At 40.8% G+C, this 21,321-nt stretch overlaps 1 protein-coding gene across 3 annotated transcripts in view; it reads right to left on the bottom strand.

Annotated features, from left to right (window-relative positions):
• Positions 1-21,321, bottom strand: part of SCUBE1 (signal peptide, CUB domain and EGF like domain containing 1) — a 175,700-nt gene that overhangs the window by 110,994 nt on the left and 43,385 nt on the right. For all 3 annotated transcript variants that reach the window (XM_027660696.1, XM_027660698.1, XM_027660697.1), the window contains exon 4: positions 20,175-20,309. In XM_027660696.1, the coding sequence (XP_027516497.1) occupies positions 20,175-20,309 (135 nt within the window). The remainder of the gene's footprint in view (positions 1-20,174; positions 20,310-21,321) is intronic.

The following is a 21,321-nucleotide window of genomic DNA, read 5'->3' as shown; positions in this document are numbered from 1 at the left end:
ATAGAAGCATAAACATAATAACATAAATAGAATAGTAAAATAGATTTATAAATATAAGTATATATTATAAACATAAACATAAATAAGCACTCGCTCTCACACTTGCACATTTTAATCCCCTTTACTTTCCCCCAACAGCTTTCTGATTGATAACAAACCACTTCTCTAGATCATTAAGTGTGGACCAGCCTGGCAACAAAGAATGCAAAGTTAAGTGTGTATATTTGAAAATACCAGCAAATACTTCTTTATAAAAGGCTAGCTTGCAAGGGTTTTAAATAACTTTAAACCAATTTTCACCATTTAAAATAAAACTTGGGGTGCAATGGAGTTTTATTTCATAATCTAAAAGGGAAATTCATTTTCAGTTTACTTAGTAGGGATTTAATTGCCACTGAGACAAACGTGTCCTGTTCCTTGCTGCCTTTGTAGACCTACAACAGGATTTAACTGGCTTCTTTTTCAAGTAGAAGTAAACTTCGGAGCTCTCGACATCACACTGCAGTTCTGAATTTCACATCAAATTCAAAGGCAGAAAAAAGGATGTATTTCCACTATTAAATTTAGGCATCTAATACCAGTGTTCCTGGGGCCTTCTGAACTCAAGTGCTCTGAACCAAAGCTTCATCAGTGTTCATGTCACTCCTACTAATGTTGAAGGAATGTTCTCTGGAGAACCTCCTCCCACCATATCCACATGGGGGGAAGGCTGGAACACTTTCGTTTTTCGACTTCATTTAAGTTCAGTGGATATTTTTTGCCAAAATGAAGCATCAACGATTTCATTTAGAGACAATCAAAGCAACTATTTTCTAACCTGCAGCTATTTCAGTTATTTTAACCCCTTTCCCCCCAAAATCTAAAAGAAACGTATGTGTAATTCAAAATACTGTTTTCTCTGTCTGAGTTTTCTGATTCTTCTGTGAATTTACTTATTATTCCAGATTATATAAAAGTGATTTTTAAACTAATGAACAGGTTGTGAGATCTTGCCTGACACAGGTAGTGAAGGCTACAAATCCAGTGGGCTAGAAATCAGGAGGCAGGGTTTTTCTCTCTCAGCTGAAAACCACATTTCCCTGCCTGTAAAAGCCGGGATACACATCTTTTGTCTCCCTGAGTGGCAAGGGAGAGTCTCAATCCCTCAGTCTCTCCCTCTGGACAGCCTTTAGAGCAGTTGACACAATAGTTCCGGACCTAAAAAGCTACTGTAATACAAATTAATATCAGTTTTCCACAAGCTGCCTAAATATACTTTTTGGTCACAAAATAAACGCATTGCACCAGAGATTTTCACCACTTGTACTGCAATTCCCAAAGTGAAGTAACTTTTTTTTTTTTTAGATCTCAGTGGTATAAAAAGAAAATAGCATCATCTTGCTCAATGCCAGCTCCTCTGCTAAAATATTCATCACCTAAGTGATACTTATGTGCTTTTGCAAGGTGTAAAATGCACAAGCTTTGCCACTGGCAGGCTATGTTCTTACTATGTTTAAACCTGTGTAGAGCAGCCATAATTATCTAGAATGGATGGCAAAAAATGACAGTAATTTTTAAGCTGTGTATAGAATTTGTTTAAAAGGAAATGAAGAAAACCTCATAACTGAAAAATGCAAGCCTGGGCATCTGAGCTTTCCAAGTGGCTGCTACTTTAAAATAAAATGCAGTCATAATTAGCAAAAAATGAAGTGATATTTATCTTTATTACTTGTTACTGTTGGTACCATTTGTTGTTATTATTCAATTGGTATTTGTTGTTGCTGCTGTTTATATGGAAATTATGCCGTGCAACTGTGCTGCCTCTCCACCTCTCAGTCCTTCCAGTCAGTTTTGAATCCACTGGGAATCCCAAAAGCCTTCCACTGACCATGAGACAACAAGTCCTAAACCACAGTTAATTTCTGCCTCCTGAGTCATTTTTCTAGATAACAAATCCATAACCAAGTTTCTTTATGGTCACAACACCAGCAGTTCTGCATAAGAAATCTGCAGAACTAAAATCAAAGGGCTTCACTAGATGGGCCTGTGGATCAAGCAAAAAGTTAAGGCAACTTCTGGAAAAAAAAAAGAGAAAAAAAAAAAAGAGTTGATGAGCAGAACTTGGGGGTATTTGGTAAAATAATTTATTTCAAATAAAGCCTTCTGCTGCATCCTCCTATCATTCAACACAGGAGGCACAATTTGTCCTACCAGAATGACTCAGCTTTTGGTATTTCTATTTACTCTAAAGTCTGTCAAGTGCTCTGCCACTTCCAGTGATGCAGCAGTTAAGGGGTTCAAATGCCATTCCAGATGCCCCACACAAACCCAGATACAGCCAAGGAGATTAGATTCCTGAGCAATATCCCCTTGAAAGGGCAATGATTTAATCTGCTGCCATTTGTGCTCCTGCCAAGAAATCCTGCTCATTTCAGGCCAATGCTCTGGAGATTCCCAGAGCGAAAACCTTGTGGCTCCAAGATACAATTTCAAGTATTGCATGAGATCCATGAGATCTAATGAGATCCAAAGGACTGCAAAACTGCCTCAGCTCCTCTCTGCTCAGAATCCCACTGTCTGCCCTTGCTTCCAGGGCTTCTCCAAGGTTTCATGTGTAAAACTCTTGGCTTTGCCTGGATATGCAGGAGTGAGACAGAGCTCATGGTCTGGTAAGAAGACAGAAGATGAATACTTAGAGTAGGTTTTATTGCTCTTACAACACCTGTTTGTGTATTTCTACACTCTCTGCATATTCTGACCATGAGATTTAGGAGCAAGAGGAATTCTTATTTTGAGTCAGTTCCACAGCAACCTTTCTGAACCTGCTTTTACAACTGCACACAGAATACCAGGGTTATCTGGGAACATCATTCCAGTTGCCCATGACTTCAAGGATTTAGGGACCTGGCAATGGCCTGGATTTTTTCTTTTTTAATTACTATAGTAAATTAAAGTTGTGGCTTTTGGGGTCCTACTGAAAGTTTTGAGTTTGTTTTGCTGACAAGCATTTTGTGGTATTTAGTTGCATCTGGAATACATGTTCTCTGAACCCTTTTGGGCCATATATCTCTTGCAACTGACTTCAGCTGATGGCCCTGGTGGACTTTTCTAGCCATATATTGCTATATTTCTGTTAGTTGCTGACTGAGCTTGCCCAGACACCCATTCAGTGAGGGGTTCATGCAAGAAAAGTTCCTGCAATAAAAAAAAAATTAAAAAAAAAAAATCTAAAAGCTTTGCAAGAATAATATAATCATTATGTGCATTAAAAATCTCTAAATGGCAACTACAACTGTAGCTAAACACAACTAACTAATTTAGTAATTAAAAACACAGTATTTCTTTTTGCAAGGAGGTTTTTCCTTTCAAATTTTCTAATCAGTCAATCAATACAGAAACTACATGAGATTGCATTTGTGCTAAAAAAACAACCCAGAGCCTTCATTTGAATTAAATTTTAGGTCTGTGGGATTTTTATTTTATTTCAAAGTATCTTGCTCTGAGACCTATTAAGACACTCATTGTTTCAAGGCACAATATTTGATGTTTGTAAAGCGTATTAGGCACTTACATGCTTTATATTAAAAAGGCAATGATTGGCTTCACAAAGCACCATACAAATACCTTTTTAATTGAAATCTTTCCATCTCCCCTGCTTTCAAGTCCCCAAAGGTACCAAGCTATGAATTTCAATGAGGGTTCTGCAAAACAGTATTTAATTAGTGCTTTTCTGTCAGCCTTTCTTCCATCACCCACCTAACCATTCTTGTTTCTACAGAGACATGTAACAGCAATTTAATATCATACAAAAGGAGCAACAGATAAGAGTCTAAAACGTATCAGTTCAACCTAATTTCGGTATGGCTGTTTTCCAAACCCACATGGAATAGTGTCTGTTTTTACTGTGGAGGTAGCAGACCTTTAGTCATTAAAAAGAAGGAGAAAAAACAAAAAGGAAAAAAAATAACAAAGGAACTTTTTTATAGAGGTGTAATTCTGAGGTGAAGTTAAGTTTATGGCAGAGACACATCTTTCCTGGAGGTGAATGGAAGAAGGGGAAATGAATCATGAGATCCTGTGCACACATCATGTGGAAAACATGAAAACACAAACAAGACAAATGCAACAGAAATAATTCCTATTGGTGATGCAGAGTAATATTGCAGTGCTTATGGCTGAAGGTGATTAGGATACAGTAAAATGTTTGGAATGGAGTAGCATCACAGCAGACTAATGCTGCTTCATCCACACCCTGGAAACCTGAAGTTCAGCTCTTGAACTGAACCATTCAGGTGAATGTTTCCACATGGACACTTCATACTTACTTCAGCATGACTAACAATTTCTTGCTCCAACAAGGGGTCACTAAGGGAGGAAAAGGGATGCTACCACCAAATAAGAATGAGGAATTTTGAAAGATGTGATGAAGGGTGCTTATTCATACTACACCTGTCTTTCATAATACTCCTTCTTTCAGTTACGTTCTTAACACGACACTAAATACATTCAGAAACCATTTTTCCAATTATGATGTCAGGCAGAATTGGAAAAGGATGTGGTAGTATCCAGAAATAAGGATAAGAGCCACAAGGAAAGCTGGCAGTATCCCATGAGTTGCTCATTGTGGTACACCCTGCTGTCCTCAGCCTCGGCTACAACCTGTGAGTCAGTACCAAGACACTAAATTTGGTAAAGTCATAGCAGAGAAGAAAATGAAAGCAAGCAGTAAAAGCCACAAGACACCACAGGAGGGTGCTACACACAGCCACTGTACTCTTCTAGCAGGAAGAGTTTCAAAGGCTGCATGACTGTGTTTTCCATAGTTTGAAAGCAGGAGTGAGTCCTTTTCCCTCAGAGCATCTCGGAATGAATCCATTTACTTACAACCAGAGACTCAGAACCGAAGGGCACAGGTTGTGTCAGCCTGGGATCTGTGCTGGTTGTACAGATACTGTCACCTGATGCCCACTGCTGACATCATGAGGAGCAAGAATCAGATAAAACGACCCATCCAATGCAGAGACTTTGATGATTATATAAATATTTTACTGTGCTTACACTGCGTCAGAGAGCAGCTCCTCTCTACCCCAAAACATCAGCAGCTGTTCTTTACAAGCTTTAATATCAGCACATCTTCAGAAACCTGCAGGATTCTTAGAATGAAACTGCTGTGTGAAGGGATATACACTTCTATGAAGCAGCATGTGACAATACACTTTCCATAAGTACAGATATATTTTGCAGCGCCCAGAAATGTTTTCTTTCACACTTCCCACTTACTTTTCAGCAGCTAACCAAATCTAGAGCACTGTACTGTACACAATACAACACATTTACCACTAATTACTTTTTACTGAGGCTCTTCACAGCAATTTCAAAGAAAAAGTTTGAACTACTCATCCCCCTCCTCTCTCAACAAATCAAAGTCAGGTTGCTATACAGAGGCTGATGAACATAACAGGGGCAGAAAGGATCCCTAAAGGTTGATGCTAAGCGCCTTCTATATCCCAGTGAAGGTAGGAGAGCTCACCACAGTAATCTGATACATCTTGCAGGTCCCTGGAAATAGAAAAATTGCATATACTTTCTTAAAAGTACCTTCCAGTGCAAGGAAGGCCCTGTTGTCCAGCTACCCAAGTAAGTCCAACATACCCTGCCCAGAACCTGTCTCTTCATTGCCCCATCTCAGTGGGGCTTCTGTTCAGAGCCCCTGGGTACAGAATAAAGGACATGCCCACCCACAGGGTTAGCAGTGGAACCACTGGCCTCCTCTTATGGAGGAAAAAGGAAGATAATGTAAGGGAGACTTTCAAGCAAGGATCTGGAATTCTTCCTTTCCACACTCCTATTTCTTTAACATCACTCATCCTATTCTCTTCTGTCGTTCTCTGATTCCAGCTGAGTTATATCTTCCTGAGGTGTTTTTCCTCTTTGTGTTGGGTTTTGATAACTCCCTTAATCACAGAATCATAACTTCTCTCTATTTGTAAGGGACCCCTCAGGATCACTGTGCCCAACTCCCAAATTCATGTAATTCTTGTTAGTCAACAATTACTACACTGCCAGATTTCTTCAGTCACAATATCCCTTGCTAAAAGTTACCACTCCAGTCTTCCTCTCTTGACCTCCACAGCAGCTACCACAACTTTGCCTTCTCTACAAACCAGTGTTCATCACTACTGTGAGTGTTACAGTTTGTTTCCAGTAAAACCCATAAATGTACATCCCACAGTGCCCCTATCTTCCAGCATCTCTGTCCAGAGGTGATGGGCTAATGTAATGTCCTAGGACAACATCCCTAAAGCACCCTGGGATACTTCAGGATGAAAGGTGCTCTACTAAAAAACAGGTAACTACCTCAGAAGCAGCACTGTGAGAAAACAATACATATCAATGCCTTAAAATAACTTCTGGTCTACTAGTCCACACAGGAATGAAAAATTAATGCAACCAAACAGCTCTCATGCTGCAGGACAGAAAAAGACCCAGAATGCCACGAAACAGTGTGCAGAAACATGTGCTTTCCCAATTCAAATGTCACTGTCAAAATTTCATTCCCAAGGAGAAATCTGCCAAAGGGATGCACAACTACTCTCCCACCCTCCAAGTTGGAAGCACAGAATTAGGCAAATGTTTTCAGAGAAAGCTTCTGTCAGCCTGCACCGAATACCTGTTGCCACAATCACTCGAATTGTTTGGCAGCTAAATTTTGTTTCCAACACCGTCTGGGACACACCACTAGGAAAACCTATTCATACAATGCTACTTTCCCAGGAGATAAGGAAATATGGCAACAGTGGCCACCACAGACACTTTTTCTGTAGGGAACAGTTTGGTTGGGAAGAAAAGGGCAAGATCATCTTTCAGAAGGTGATGCAGAAACACTGACTATTGAGAAGACAAATCATTTTTTGACATACAATTTCATAAATAAAGAAAACAGGCTGCTGGTCACCTTATATCCTATACAAACACTGGAAATGCAAACTTGTCTGGAAAGCAGAAATAGAATGCTATACCCTGGTATGTGCACTAATTCACTAACTGCTCTGTGGCTCCAATCCAGCAAAACACTTAAGCACATGAATAGTCCCAACAACAAAGGTCTGAAAGACTGCCCATACATTAAAGTAAATTGCAATGTAGGCACAAGCCTCTCCCTTGCTTTCATTAAAACCAGCAAAACCCAGAGAACAAAATCAATGCTGCATCCCTTGGGTATAGCAAGCAAGGAGTGGGGTCACAGCAGCCACATTCAAGGACAGCTTAGGAAAGCGTATTTAAAACATGAATTTGTATTTGTACACACAAATTTTAAATATACATACACTGGTGGGATAACATATTGATTTCTAATCAAAAAACCCCACACAAACCCCATACAGGTTTGACCCCCAAGGGGCCATTTAGCCATGAAAAAACTTCCAAACTTTTTACTGGGGTTGTTTTTATGGTCAGACAGTTTGCCACTCTGTGGAAAGGAAACACGTTGCTGTGTTTTCCCTGAGCTTCCTTCAGAGGAGGAATCTGAATAAAATGTCAGCCTGAGCCATGCAGCAACCCTGGCTTACACAAATCAAATGTCAGGGTTCAGGAGAGTGTGCTGATAACACTTGGTGGGAGCACAAGGGAGAGAGATGAGTGATTCCCAGTCTGGGAGGTGACCTGGCAGGGTCCAGGCCAGGGAAAACTGAGAGGTGCTCGGAAAGGATGGATTAGAATGGAGATGATGAATATATTGCCATTTGAGAAAAGTTGCCTGCTATCAAGATTTGCTCAGACAACACCATTAAGGCATTCAAAAAAACAATTTCCCGTTACCTCAGGCAACAAAATCCTTTATTATCAGAGCAAGAATTTTACCAAAAGGACCATTTTAAACCACAGTTATAATTTCTGCTTTTACTGCATTCCTCCTCTGGCCTCTCTGTTCAAATGCTAAAACCAGCACCTAGCACAGACACACAGTGAGCACATGCAGGCAAACACATCTCCCACAGCAAATCTGATCCCATTCCTGTCACAAACAGTTAATTTTTTTTTTCTGGGGCACTCAGCATCAGATTTCACGTGGAGGCACCTGAAATAGCAGTCCTATGTTATTAGGCATTTAAGACCAAATGCTATCACCAACACAATGAGTGGAAGTCTAATCTGCAAGCTGTACTTCAGAAATGAATGAAATGTTTACAGGGCAGCAGTGGTGTGAAAGTGGAAGAACCTGCTTCTCTCAGAGGTCTAAATGCTCTGCTGGCACATTCAGGGTGAGAAACATCCAGTGTGTACACAAACCACACTGTTGCTGTCATATCAGTGCTCCTTTTCTGTACAGTGAGGCTTATTTGGCATTGCAGAATAGTTTCTTCAGCCTAAAACTGGCAGGCTCTCTTCTGTGCCCAAGTGATTATCTCAGCACCTGTTTACAGCTCTGCTTCAGTGCTACCTACCTCTTATTACTACAACAATCATATGGGAGCAGCAGGCTTTGTAACTGCCCTGCAAGCATATCCTTCACTACTAAATTGGCTTTAATCCACTTATATATTGGTTTCTTGCTGGCAGTTTCTTTTCACCCTCCCAAAGTTCTGTGTGGGGCCTGGAGGTGCTTCTCTCCTACAGTTTAGTGAAATGACTTGCCAGTGTCTTCCACAGAAAGTGAAAATTTACCTACCACTGTAGCACAGTTATTCACGATTTTCTCTACCTGCACAGTGGTGCAACCCCAAAGAAATTACCATGATTTGCTTCACCTTCTGATTCAATCTCTGTTGCTGGCAAATGTTCAGAGTCTCATGATGCCAGTTCAAACTCTACTGAGACTGCTGGGAGTTGGTGGATGTCTGAACCGGTTTGATGAGGCAGGAACCTCATCTCCACTTCAGAGGGAACACCGCAGCAGTGACTGCCTTTAGGCCTCCACAGATTCCATGGGCTAACAGTGCTGCAGTATTTCATCCCCGTCACCATGTGTACACCTGTGTATTCCACTTTCTAAAAGGAGCAAGGAGATGAAGGGTCTGGATGAGCAAAGATGGTGATACATTGGAAATATGGAAATAAGCACAGCAGCCTATCTGGTTTGTAGCCATTTCTGGCTTTAATGATCTAAGAAAAGAAAGGTGGAGAAAACCCTTTGGAATCTACGGGCTGTTTGCAAGAGGTCAACAGAAGACTGTAAACAGAGTGTAGTCAATATTGCTGTGCATGGGGGAACATGGAAAAATAGAATTCTTCTTGATAAGCTGCTGTATTTGATTCTACACTGTGATGAAAAGCATCAGTTAAACAGTGAACATGGATTTTAATTTCTACACTTTGATGAAAAGCATCAGCTAAACACTGAACATGGATTTTAATTTGGGCAGTGTTTGTTGGTGGTCAAGGCAAGCAGGAAAAAAATGGCAGTGTTTTTCTGGATCTCAAGCAAGGAAATCCCGTTTCTACCTGTAAACAGAACTTGTGGAAGTCCAAAGAGAGAATAAATATGAAAGAGGGAAAGTGGGATGTCATTCAACACAGCCACACTCCTGACCACAATGTTGCTTTTGAGACAGGTCAACTTTGTATAGCTCAGCACAGAAGTATCTCCACGAAGTGAGTCATAATAAGCTCTAAGAGGGAAATGGAGGGCTCTGCAGGTGTTTTTAGAGGAAACAAAAGAAACAAAACAATCCTATAAAATATTTAACCAAAGGGCATATAAATAAACTTGGAGTGCTTGGAGATATATTTATTTATATTCTGGGTTTGGGCACTTGATAGCTGGGAGTGAGAAGGGACTTTGATGGACATTCAGAAGTGGTACCATTCACACTCAGAGCTGCCTTAAAATACATACCCACAGTCTGGACAACAGGAAAATTCCTTTAGTCATCTAATGCCCCCCTTGCATGAAGTTAAAAAGAACAACACAAAACCCACAGAGCTCTCCTGCTCCCACTAGGAAGGATTCTCTATATCCTTTTAAAGGATCTAACTACTGAGTATTACAGCCTGTATTCTTTGGATTTTATAATTTTTCTGGCTTTTTGCTCTATCATGGGGCTGTTCCACGGAGCATTTCAGTGAGCTCCTGCCAGGGAATCCACCAGATTAATTCAGAGTTCATTTGGCCAGGAAGTGGTCAGCTTCTCTGAGAGAGGGCACAGGAATGACAGCTCCCTATCTCTTTCTGGGAATTCTCGGAAGATTGAACAGCACAAGGTATTTTCAACTAATGCCAAATGCTCCAAAGTCATGTTTAGATCTACACAGAAAACCTTTTCAAAACGAATCTCCAGGTAAAAGTACTACTCAGGACTCAAGAGCGAGACACAGACTAGGAAACTACAAATCCTGCTTTAAAACAGCTCATTACAGGTTGTTTTCTTTTCTTTTTTTTTTTTTTAATGATCTGTTTTTCAGACTCCTATTAGAGCAGAGTAACTAAATACCCATTAAGTAAGCACTTAGGCCAAATGATAGCTTTTCCTGGGAAGCTTAGAGGGAGTTCTGAAAGCATTTTGCCTAGAGAGATGAGGAGCAGAAACACAGTCCTGGAGAAGAGCAGGCAGACAGAGCTTGAATGCTGCCCTTTGGCAGAGCTGGCAGCACCCCTTTTTTTTAGTTTAGCTTGGCCTTTTCCTGCAAAGCTCCCCCAACTCTGAAATATTTCACCTGGGAAGGGAAAGGGGCGATTCAGAGACACCCCAGGAAGACACTCCTTCACCCAGCAAATTAGGGTTCATGTCTGAGCTATTTCTTGCTCTCCTCCTGCTCTTGGGGTTCATGGATATTTGTGCTGCAGGGCAATACAACAGCCACCCGTGGAGGCACAAGGGGGTGCCTAACCACCGCTTCCATGGAATGCCAAGGACGATACCTCCAGGTCTAAATGTTTCAGAGGGTTTTTTTCCTATGATTTTTTTCTAAAAAAAAAAAAAAATAATTATTATTTTCCCAAGAAAATCAGCTACTCCAGAGAACTAAATTTGGTTTAGTGGAAGAATAAACTTCTGTCAAAAATAACCTTGGAAACATCTTGTCGACTTGTTCAGGTGGTTGGATTCCACCTCACTTTTCAGAACCTCCCCATTTCCAGTGTCAGTCTGGCTGCCCTTCCCAGCACAAAGGCAGAGTGCAGAGTCCCATCAGGCATCCTGAATCTCAGTGAGAAGTCAAGCTGCCTGGCACCATCAGAAATTGTTCAATTTACAACACTGAGCCAACAGAGAACAAAAAGAACAAAAAGTGTGGGAAGGAAAGGCGGGAGAGAACAGGATTTGCAAAATGCACCGTTACCCACCCAGCTCCCTGTGCTACACTTTGACCTCTAAACATGTACATCAATCACTGATGTTAAAGTGCACCAGGGATGAAAGAAGGGAATTAAATAACAGCCCAAAAGAATGGGGGCTCAGGGTATCTGCATTCTGTTCCTAGTAGGAGCACACATAAAAAACAGATCCCCAGCTTAACAAAACAGATTTGGTGAGATCAACACATTAAACTGCATGCTCTGTCAAATGAGTCCTTCACAGCTTTTCTGGAAAGTTCTTGTGATTTCTGCAGCCTTCCTGTGTAACTCTAGGCAAATTATTTAACTCTTCTGCCTCCCATATTTATAAGTCAGAGTACATGGAATAATAGCTCCTGTTTCAGAGGGGGTTTAGACTCCTGAGGTAGTTTTTGGAGACTCCTGCGACATCCTCTAGTGAATTAGTGATTAGAAAAGCAAATAACTAGGAGTTCACTTCTGAAGCAGGCAGAATGAGAAACACACAGCAGAAGAACAGCTCCCATCCCTGCTTCCCCATCTTGGCATTTGTAGCCTCGCAAAGAAATGTCACTTTAAATAACCAGTTCTCATTACGCTAAATACTGAAACGCCAACCCTGATCATGTGGATTCCTGTCAAAAATTAATGTTTTAGCAAGGAGGCTCTTACTTTTGGCCTGTCTGGTACTTTGCAGTTTGATATGGATTGAAGATAGCAGCTATTATATTATCCTCAGCCCATGTTAACTGTAGGCAGAAAATCTGCCAGCTCTGGTAAATCACCGATGTAACACCACGCTTGCAGCAAAAGTGGATACTCTGGGCTCACGTTGCATGTGCAGTGATTTAGTGAGCTATAAACATAAAGAAAAACTTTTAAAGGAGGTGCTCCATATCAAAGGGGGCCAAAAGTGCTGTTGCTTTTACTCAGAGGTGAATGCTTTATGTTGGAACAAGAGAAGAAAGCTTATCTGCAGCTTCTCAGCGCTGATAAGTCAGGCACAGCCCTTTGAAAATGATCGGTCCCACTACGGCATCGTGCACAAAATGCAGGTTAATTGATTTGCTGCAGAGCTCAGTGCTCTTATCTATGGTGAACACAGTTCAGAGAATAAGTCCAACAGCACACAAAGCTCCCTGTTGCACTTAACACCTCCGTTTCTGCATTTTTTGGCTCCTGGGAGAATTGAAGAGCCGAACCCTTGCAGGGGTGTCATCCTGATGACCTGTGCAAGGGCGGCTTTGCAGTCTCAGTACCTGATCCATTCCACTGAGAGGAGAAAATAAGATTCCAAAGACATTGCTGCTATGACTATACTGTGGTTTATACAGGAAAGAAGTTACCCAAATGAAAAGGAAACTCTAAGGGAGCAGATACTGAAAAGAAATGTCATTAGCGAGCCATGGAATTAAGGAGAGAGAAGGATGGATTTTTGCCTCATGCTGCTTCTCACCTTTCTTTTCATTTTCAATCTGTTCTTTTGCACTTCACCTCATTCCCACTTGGCTGGCTGGTTCTCTTCCTTCTTTTTTCTGTTTACCTGACATACCTTTATCTCATTCCCTTCTCCCTTTGTGCCCCCTCTTAAAAATATCTCATGGTGGTACCACAAAGTTCCTGCCATGAATGCATTCACAGTGACTTCTAAGATATGAAGCTTAACAAAGCACGTAAGTATTCTTAGGCTCAAAATATGTACAGCTATTACATACAAGCATCTTCCTTCTTATTGCCATTAACTCCTAAATTATTTCAGAGTAGCTCAGAGCAACCTCAAACATAATTACATGGAACTGAATAATTAACAGAACTCATGAAATGCACACTATATACAGGAGGCTAACTGTATAAATGAACAGGTATTTGGTACTCATATCTTCAATTTCTCCTGGTTTATAACCAAAAACACATCATGATATCAGTCTGTAGAGTTCCTCCTGGATCACATGTCTGCAGAAGAAAAGCAGAAAAGAGGAACAGGGCCTGCAACATGGTCTGTGCCCGATTTCTCTGTAGAGCAAAAAAATACAATAAAAATATATGGAGAGACCCATAGTGACTACAGAAGATGCTGAGCATCCTTACACAGTGTTCAGAGCAGGCCCTGAATTCAGAGAGAGACACACCATGACAAATACACCACATTTACTTAAATGTATTACTTAAAACAGAGTCCATTTGTTGTGTGCATCTGTGAATGCAAGCTTTTTTTTCCAGTACACTCTGGTTTAATATTCTTCCCAGATCTTTCTCACCTGATGTTTCAGTCAACTGGATGCTGGACAGGCCTTTAAAAAACACGTCAGTTCTTTTATTTGCTATAATCTTGCTATATCCAGAGCAGACAATACGAACAGAACATTGGTTCACTTCCAATGCTGTTGAAGGATTGAGTGTGAAAGACCTCTTTGCGTATTTTCTCTTTCTAATTTTTTTTTTTAATGTACTGCTTTCCAGTGTGTTTTCCCACTGGTGTGTGTAGCTTCTCCATCTTGTCAGCACTTCCAGTGGAGCTGCTGAGCTCCATACTGGTCACTGCCCTTTCTGTCACACAGTGTGGAGAGATTTTTGGTCCAACTCACAAACCCCCTGCTCCCCCTGACAAGCTGCCTGGCTGTCAGGCTGCTGCAGCTCTTTCCAAGACATACTTCCTTGCATCTCCAGCTTCATTTTCCCCCTTTAGCTTCATCCTTTCCATAGCAAAAGGCATTAGCAATGGAGCCATGCAGAAACAACAGCCATTAAAGTATTTCAGATTCTTCCTTGTTGAGAAATTACCTGCATGTCCTAGTTTGTCACTCAGTCATGTTCCACTAGGCATCTACTTTTACTACTGTTCAAGTACTATATGCATGTGACTTCTAGATTACCTACCAGGTGATGTTTCCTGGTACACCTAGCCTTTAGTTTTTTTACTATTACTGTATGTTCTGTTTTCTTTTCAGAATATTAAATCTGGTATCTGTTACAGGACAGCTTCTGCACAACACTCCTGGAATTCAATCGCAGATTTCTTGACAAAAATCTGGCAATCTGCTGCTGTTCCTGAGTGTTGGGAAATTTCTCCTTTGAGTTTCAATGAACTCCCCACTGTTGTGCCCTGCTGACTGGTTTGGTTTACTGGTACATTCAATCCCAGATGAAGCAAAGCAAAAACAGGTATTGGCTACTCAACGAAATTTGGTTTTCCTTCTGAACTAAAACTAATTAAAAGTCCAAGAAACTTTTCAAACACAAGATTTTTCTTTCAGAAGGCAAGTGAGCTACAAAACTAAGGTAAGAGTGTGTAGAGGATTCATCACGTTTTGCTGAGTGTAACTGTGATATGGGGCTGAATTGGTCCCTAGGAACTCAGCTGAGTCCAGCAACCAACTTTACTGGGCTGTATTTAACTCTGCAGCTTGGGATATACTGAAACTCTCTCTTCATTTCATCACATAACATTTCCTCACATCCTGTTTTCCACCTGGGCTGCTCTGAGCACCAGGAGTGCAGCTACAGGGAATCTGTCCTGCAGTCCCAACACAGTCTTAGAAAATACTGTCATATTTACATCTCAGTTTTCTCACCTACAAAAGAAAGATTGCAGCCTCAGGTCTCAGATGCACTTAGAATTTCCGTGAGCCAAAAGTGACGTGCCATTGCCTCCAATTCTGTGCCATCCTAAGCAGCCACCATTTAAGCTGACATTTATTGAAGGTCTTAAAGAGAAAAGCTGAGGGGAAACTGTGTTTTTGCAGTTTAATTTGGATAGCCTCAGTTTTATTTGACTAGTGCTTAGAGGGTGGCTACGAAGAGGATGGAAGCAGAGAAAAGATAAAGGGCAACGGGTACAAGTTGCACTGGCAGAGGTTTTATCCTGACATTAAAAAAGGTAATTTTTACAATGAGAACAACCTTTCAGTGTAACAACCTCCTCAGGGACACAGTAGGGTCCCCAATGATGGTGGTTTTCAAGATGTGACCAGACAGAGCACTTGATATTCTCACCTAGACTCCCTTTCCCACAGAAGGCTGGAAGTCCTTTCCAACCTGGGCTGTTCCATGACTCCATCAGACTATTTAATTCTCACATCTAGCCCTAAACTAATAATGTTGTTATGATTCTATGATCATTACTGCTTCCCCTCACAGTTGAACCCAAGTCAGATGACACTGAAAATAGTTTTGCACCAGTGTAACTTTACTAGTCCTAGTAAGTCATTCACAAACAAGGGGAGGGAACTCAGGTCGAACAGAAATTACTTTTTACTTAAACCAGGTATTTTCATCTGTTGCATTTTCCCTCTAGGCAAATTAAAAACTCCTCCCATTCCAGAGGAACGGAGAAAGATAACTGAGGTGTCTTCACACAGGCTGCTGGAGAGAGTAAGAATCCCAGAAACAGAAGTACAGCAATTTTTGTGGTTTATACACAGTTTTAAAAGGTTATACATTTCTAACAGGGCACAGTGAGACTTAAAATAGTGTGCATATATATATATATATGTATCATATATTCTGTGAAAGATAATAAATTGAACTTTTTATTCTAAATGTACTATGGGAATGTATAAACAGACAAGTTTCTATTACACTTAGGTCATACTGTGTGCAGGTTTAGGAAAAAGCTTCCAAGATCACAGTATGCTTGTCCAGATAAAACTTATGCAGCCTGAAAGGTTTTCTTATTATATTATCTAAAAGCACGTGGATTGATTTCCTTAAAATTTGCTTTACATATATTCCTCTCCTTTACAATCACATTAGGACTCCAATTAGAAAAGACAAATAGGATTTTTCTGTGAGATGCCTGCACTCAGGGTACCTGTGGTGATGTATGTTCAAGTAATGGAGTAATTCAACTGGTTACATCATTATGAAAGAGCTTTCATAGTTGAGATGAGAAACCTTGTACTTCCTAAAGTCTGGAATAGTGCTGGCAACACTTAATTATTTAAAGTCACTCTTCCACATGGATCTAAACGCGAATAGATTATTATGCTTTCTGTAGAAAATACACCTCTGTCCTCTAAAGTGCTTTAGTGCAGAAGTTCTGAGTCACAATAACCTTCTTGCCCAGAGTCTCACAGGGAATCAGCACCAGAGATAGGAATAAAGAATCCCAGAATCCCAGCTCCAACCCTTCCTGCTGGGGACCATGATTCCTCCCAGCGAGTCCTAACACATTATTGTGCCACCACAAAAATCACACTGGACTAAGAAGACAGGTAAAGAATAAAAATAAATCATGGAAAATAAGCAGGAAAAAAATTGAACAAAGGTGGCTTTATAATCCTCAGGACCAGAAGAAACCCTGTAGTTTGAGGTCAGCTGACCAAAGGATTCGTGTGCTACTATTGCAAAATTAACAAGGGTTTAACACATAATCAAGGTTAACAAGCCTCTGTGCATCAGCACAAGCAAGGTAACCCATTTCATAATGCCCCTCAGCCCATGACAAATGCCAGGCAATGTGGTTTAGCATGTTCCCCTTTCCTCTGGGATTAAACTGACAGACTTTTAGTGCAGAAAAGAGACAAGCTGGTTTTGAGACTCTGTTTGCAGCACAGTAATTTGCTAAGTTGTGGTAAAATTCGACTGTATGTCAAATTCCCTAACTCTGCTAAGAACATAGGGCTAATGGGATAAGGGAAAGTGAAAAAGCATTTCCTTGCCCAATGGGTTTTTAACAGGCTTGACAATGACAGTGACAACCGTGTAAAGGGCTTTTCCACCACTGGATGAGTCCACCTTAATTTGAGCCTTATAACCCAGTACTACTTCACCTCTTCTCACCACTCAGAATTGCATCTTCCTGTCCAGTTTGGTACCAGTTGTATAAAAACACTGGCAGTGAATGATGAGCAGACATAATATACCTTATGTTTGAGGTGGACATTCAGGGGATAGAATGTGAAGTGACAGAGGTCTTCCCAGCCACAGAACTCCAGAAGGATGTGATCACTCTGAACCTCAGTGGAGATACAGACATAGAGCTAAACTCTGTCTATTTTGCTACTCCTTAAGCCCAATTCAGATTTTTAACCAACTTTGCTAACATCAGGACGTTAAGGATGTGCCCTGAGGCTTTGCTGAATTAGGGCTTTGGGCTTATCATCAAATTAAGGGAAACTGTGCCATAACCCACTCACCTGACTCAGTCACAGCTGTAGTGCGGGATCCTAATCTCCACATTTATTAAACACATGCTCCCTCTGGAGCTGGAGATGATACAGTAACAGCTGTTTTATTCTGCTTTCTTTCTAAGTCACGTGGAAAACACAACCTTGTCTCTGGTATAATTCACAGCGTTCACACCTCATATTGCAATTAAGATGTACAAAGATAAACAACTGTTAAATTTTCCATATCTTTCACAATCTATTCAACCTCCCAGTCTCTCTCCCTGGTGTTGCCATCATTACTGTGAGCAAACTCATACCAAAATCTGACTCGGCAAAGGGAAATTAAGTTTTATGCAAAAATAAATGAGGCAAGCTGTACTGGGCACAGCATCCTCCCCAAAGGTACCGAGACTAAACATAAGAAATCAGTAGAAAGACAGTGAAACAAAGCAAAAGCTGGGACACCAGGGTTTGCTCTGACTTTAATGTCAGCCTGGCCTGCCACTGGTATAAAATTAGTATTTCTCTGTGGATCATTAATCCTTTTTGTCCACAGTGTCCTATCATGAACCCTAACGTGGCTTTTAACCACAACTGTGGGTGGGAGCACCCCACGAGACACCCCAAAAACCATGGGGCACAGGGCATCTCTGGGGGCTGAGAAAATTCACACAGCAGCCACCAATTTTAGGGAGGGTACCTCATATCAGAAGACACCATTCCTTTGCCTGGTTAGTGCAAAAAGGGATGTGTTCCTCCCTCAAACTTGGTGAAGGGCTTTGGCAGGTCGAGGCCTTTGTGTGTGGACTGCAGTGCTGGCTGTGTGCTCTGCCTTTGTCCACTCCAGCCTTGTCTGCCAACAGAGGTACAGGCACAACTAACCATGTTGATGTGTATTTTTGTGTTCCAACAGCTTCTGCAGCAGCATTTACAAGGGAGACACACAAAAATAAGCAAACACAGATACGAAAAAAGCCACTTGCTTTCTCACCGTGCCTGTTTACTATTTGCAGTTCAGTCACCTCTGACAAATGAAGGAGATCATTTCATCTCGGTTCCTTCCTCCAGCACACCCACCTGATGTATTGCTGGGGGGGGATCACTACAGTGCAATGTTTGCTGACACTCTACTTCTGAAAAGCTACAAGCCATTTGTTCATAAAACACTTCGCAATCCCCACTGACCTCTTTGGTAGTTTGCTGGGTTTTTTTTTTTTCAGATCTAAAATAACTTTAAGGTGTTGCTTCAAATTAAACATCCATGCTTTACATGACATTTTCTTCGTAAACGAGTTAGCACAAATATATTTACCCATGCATATTTATTATGTGCACACAGCAGTCAGCCTTCAAATCCACCCTCCCAGTCCCTGGGGCAAACCAGGAATCCTCCTTGCCATAAAAACTTACCCTTTTCCCTCAATAAAGAATAAACTCTTGCCTTTAGAGTCTCATTTTTCATTTATTTAATTAGTTTCCATCTCAGATAACTAAATTCTTTCTTATTACAGCTGGGAATTTTTATAATGTGCAAATTGAAATAATGATTGTATCACAATACTCTTCAACTGGTTTTCATTAAGCCTCCAGCTACTATTCCTTGCTTTGTTGGATATCTTTGTGCCGGGGTTACTTTACACTGGACAGAAATTTATGTTGAAAAGAATGACTAAAAGCCTATTAGATAACAACCCTTAAAATGCCCTGGTTGATGGAGCTTAATTGCATATTCTTGTCATAAGCAAAACACCTCAATTGCTTAAAGCTTAATAATCATGCTAAAAAGTGGACTTGTGAGTGTGTTCCAAGGATTCACAATTCTGAACATCAAAATTACTACCTGTCCTTGCAATTCTGTGTAAGCAGACACGCAGTGCCAGAAATACATTTACATTTCTGAGATTTCTTGTCAACAGAGTGACTAAATTCATACCCTGTGTTCAAGTGGGGTTTTCTGGTTCATTTTAGTCCCTTGAAACAGCTCAGAACCATTTGTGTGGCTTGCTGGAATTTACAGCATGCTTACATTGTTGATCACCAGTCTCATCTCGCTACTTTGTCATCCTGTATTGCCTACTGGGAAATGAGTTTGCTGGAATATATTCCCATTGCTGCCAGGGTCACAGAAGTCTGAATGAACACAGAAGGAGTCCACTTAATTGCAAAGATTTATAGCTATGTTGTTTTCTTTTCTCCCTTTCCACTCAAACTTGTCTTCCATGTCTGACATCTATAGAAAAGGGAGAGCTGCTTGTTCTGGTCAAAACCAGCAGCAGACAAGGATCCCAGTTTTGCAGGGATTCCTTATTTCTCCCACTAGTGCACAGGCAACAGAGAAACAGTTTTCTAACCCAGCCTAGGCCAGGGTACTGAACCAAAGAAAAGTGCTGTGTCAATACAAGATCAGCCATGACCTGTCTGCCATGAAGTAACGAGTTACACAACTGGCAAAAAACCCCACATAACCTTTATCATTTCCAGAAGTTTCATTTGGATTTAGGATGCCATGCTTTCCCAGCTGAAAGACAGGTGAACTGCTATGCAAACAGACGAGAGATTTTTAATTCCTGGAAATCTGAACATCTGTCTCTGCCTGCCCAAAGAGTCTGCTGTGCAAATCAAGCATAATTTCTGCGTCAAACTAAAGCCTTTTCCATCGTCTTATTTATGGCTCTGCTACAAGCTTGAGTAGCAGAGGAATCAATCAATCCACCCAACCAGGAGAGTGATTTTGGGAGCTCTGGGGATTAAAAAAACAGAACCAAACCAACAGAACTCAAACTGTTTTAGCATTTCTGACTGAACACAGAGTTTACACGCCGAGAACTTACCAATGGAGCGATGGATGCAGGTGTGCTGGTTATCACTCAGAAAAAAGCCCTCTTTGCACTGACATTCATAGCTGCCCATGGTATTTACACAGATCTGCTGGCACCCTCCATTGTTATCCAGACACTCGTCAACATCTAGAAGAGAGAAGGAAAAAGAAACTCAAGATAACCTACAGATTCAGAATATACACCTGGAGGAGCAAGGAAGCCATAAAAAGGCTAATGAAAACTACCCAAATGCCATCACTTAATCCAAATTATTCCACCTAATTATTTTTCCTGCATCCCAGGCTTAAAGTTAACATAAAAAAACAAACAGTGGGGAGGGGAGTCCAGCTACATCTCCATGTATTCCGAGCTGCAAATTGATTTCCAATGCACAATGAACATTAAGGTCCTAAAAAGGCTGTGACCCCATCTGCCAAGTGTGGTGTTGCACTCTGTCATTCCCACTCCACTTGGAAAGACATACTTCAGGACTACAGTAATTTTTAGCAGGGGTAGCAGGCGAACACAAAGGGCATTACTGGGTGAAAAGAGTCTTTATAGAGTCCTGTTCTTGAAGAGAACAGCATGTTTCAATTACTGGAGTCATAACCCCCTACTTTGTCAGTTTGTTTAATGTTGTTTAATGAAAAGAAGGCTTCTTAAATCTAAATGTTCCATGTCTGTATTGTCCTTTTAATAGGCAAATATATAAAACCACAAAGGCAGCATTAGCTACTGGCTGTTTTGAGGGTCTCTGCCTATCCCCCATCACTTCACTTTGGCATAACAGTTTTTATGGTGGTGTGTTGAACAGAGACATGTGTTCCAGCACTGGAAAACCACTGCCACTAAGAGATACCTGACCCACATTCAACCTTGCAACTCTCCTGTTTTGCTCATAACAGTGAATCATATCTGTTTTCTGGGGTTTTTTTGTTCATTTGTTTTTTCTTGTTTGTTCATTTGCTTGTTTTTGTTTGGGTTTTTGTTTGGGTTTTGGGTTTTTGTTTGTTTGGTTTGGTTTTTTGTTTTTTGTTTTTTTTAATAAGAGCAACTTGCCACTTGAAAATTCTATGTTTTCCTTTTTTTTTTTTTTAAATGAGGACTCTTCAGCCAGTTAGTTATTTCACAGTATGTGCCAACATGCCAGCAATTGAGC

Source organism: Corapipo altera, unplaced genomic scaffold (assembly GCF_003945725.1).
Source record: "Corapipo altera isolate COAL_440 unplaced genomic scaffold, ASM394572v1 239, whole genome shotgun sequence".
In the NCBI taxonomy this organism is placed as follows: Eukaryota; Metazoa; Chordata; class Aves; order Passeriformes; family Pipridae; genus Corapipo; species Corapipo altera.
This window is presented reverse-complemented; position numbering and strand designations above follow the sequence as displayed.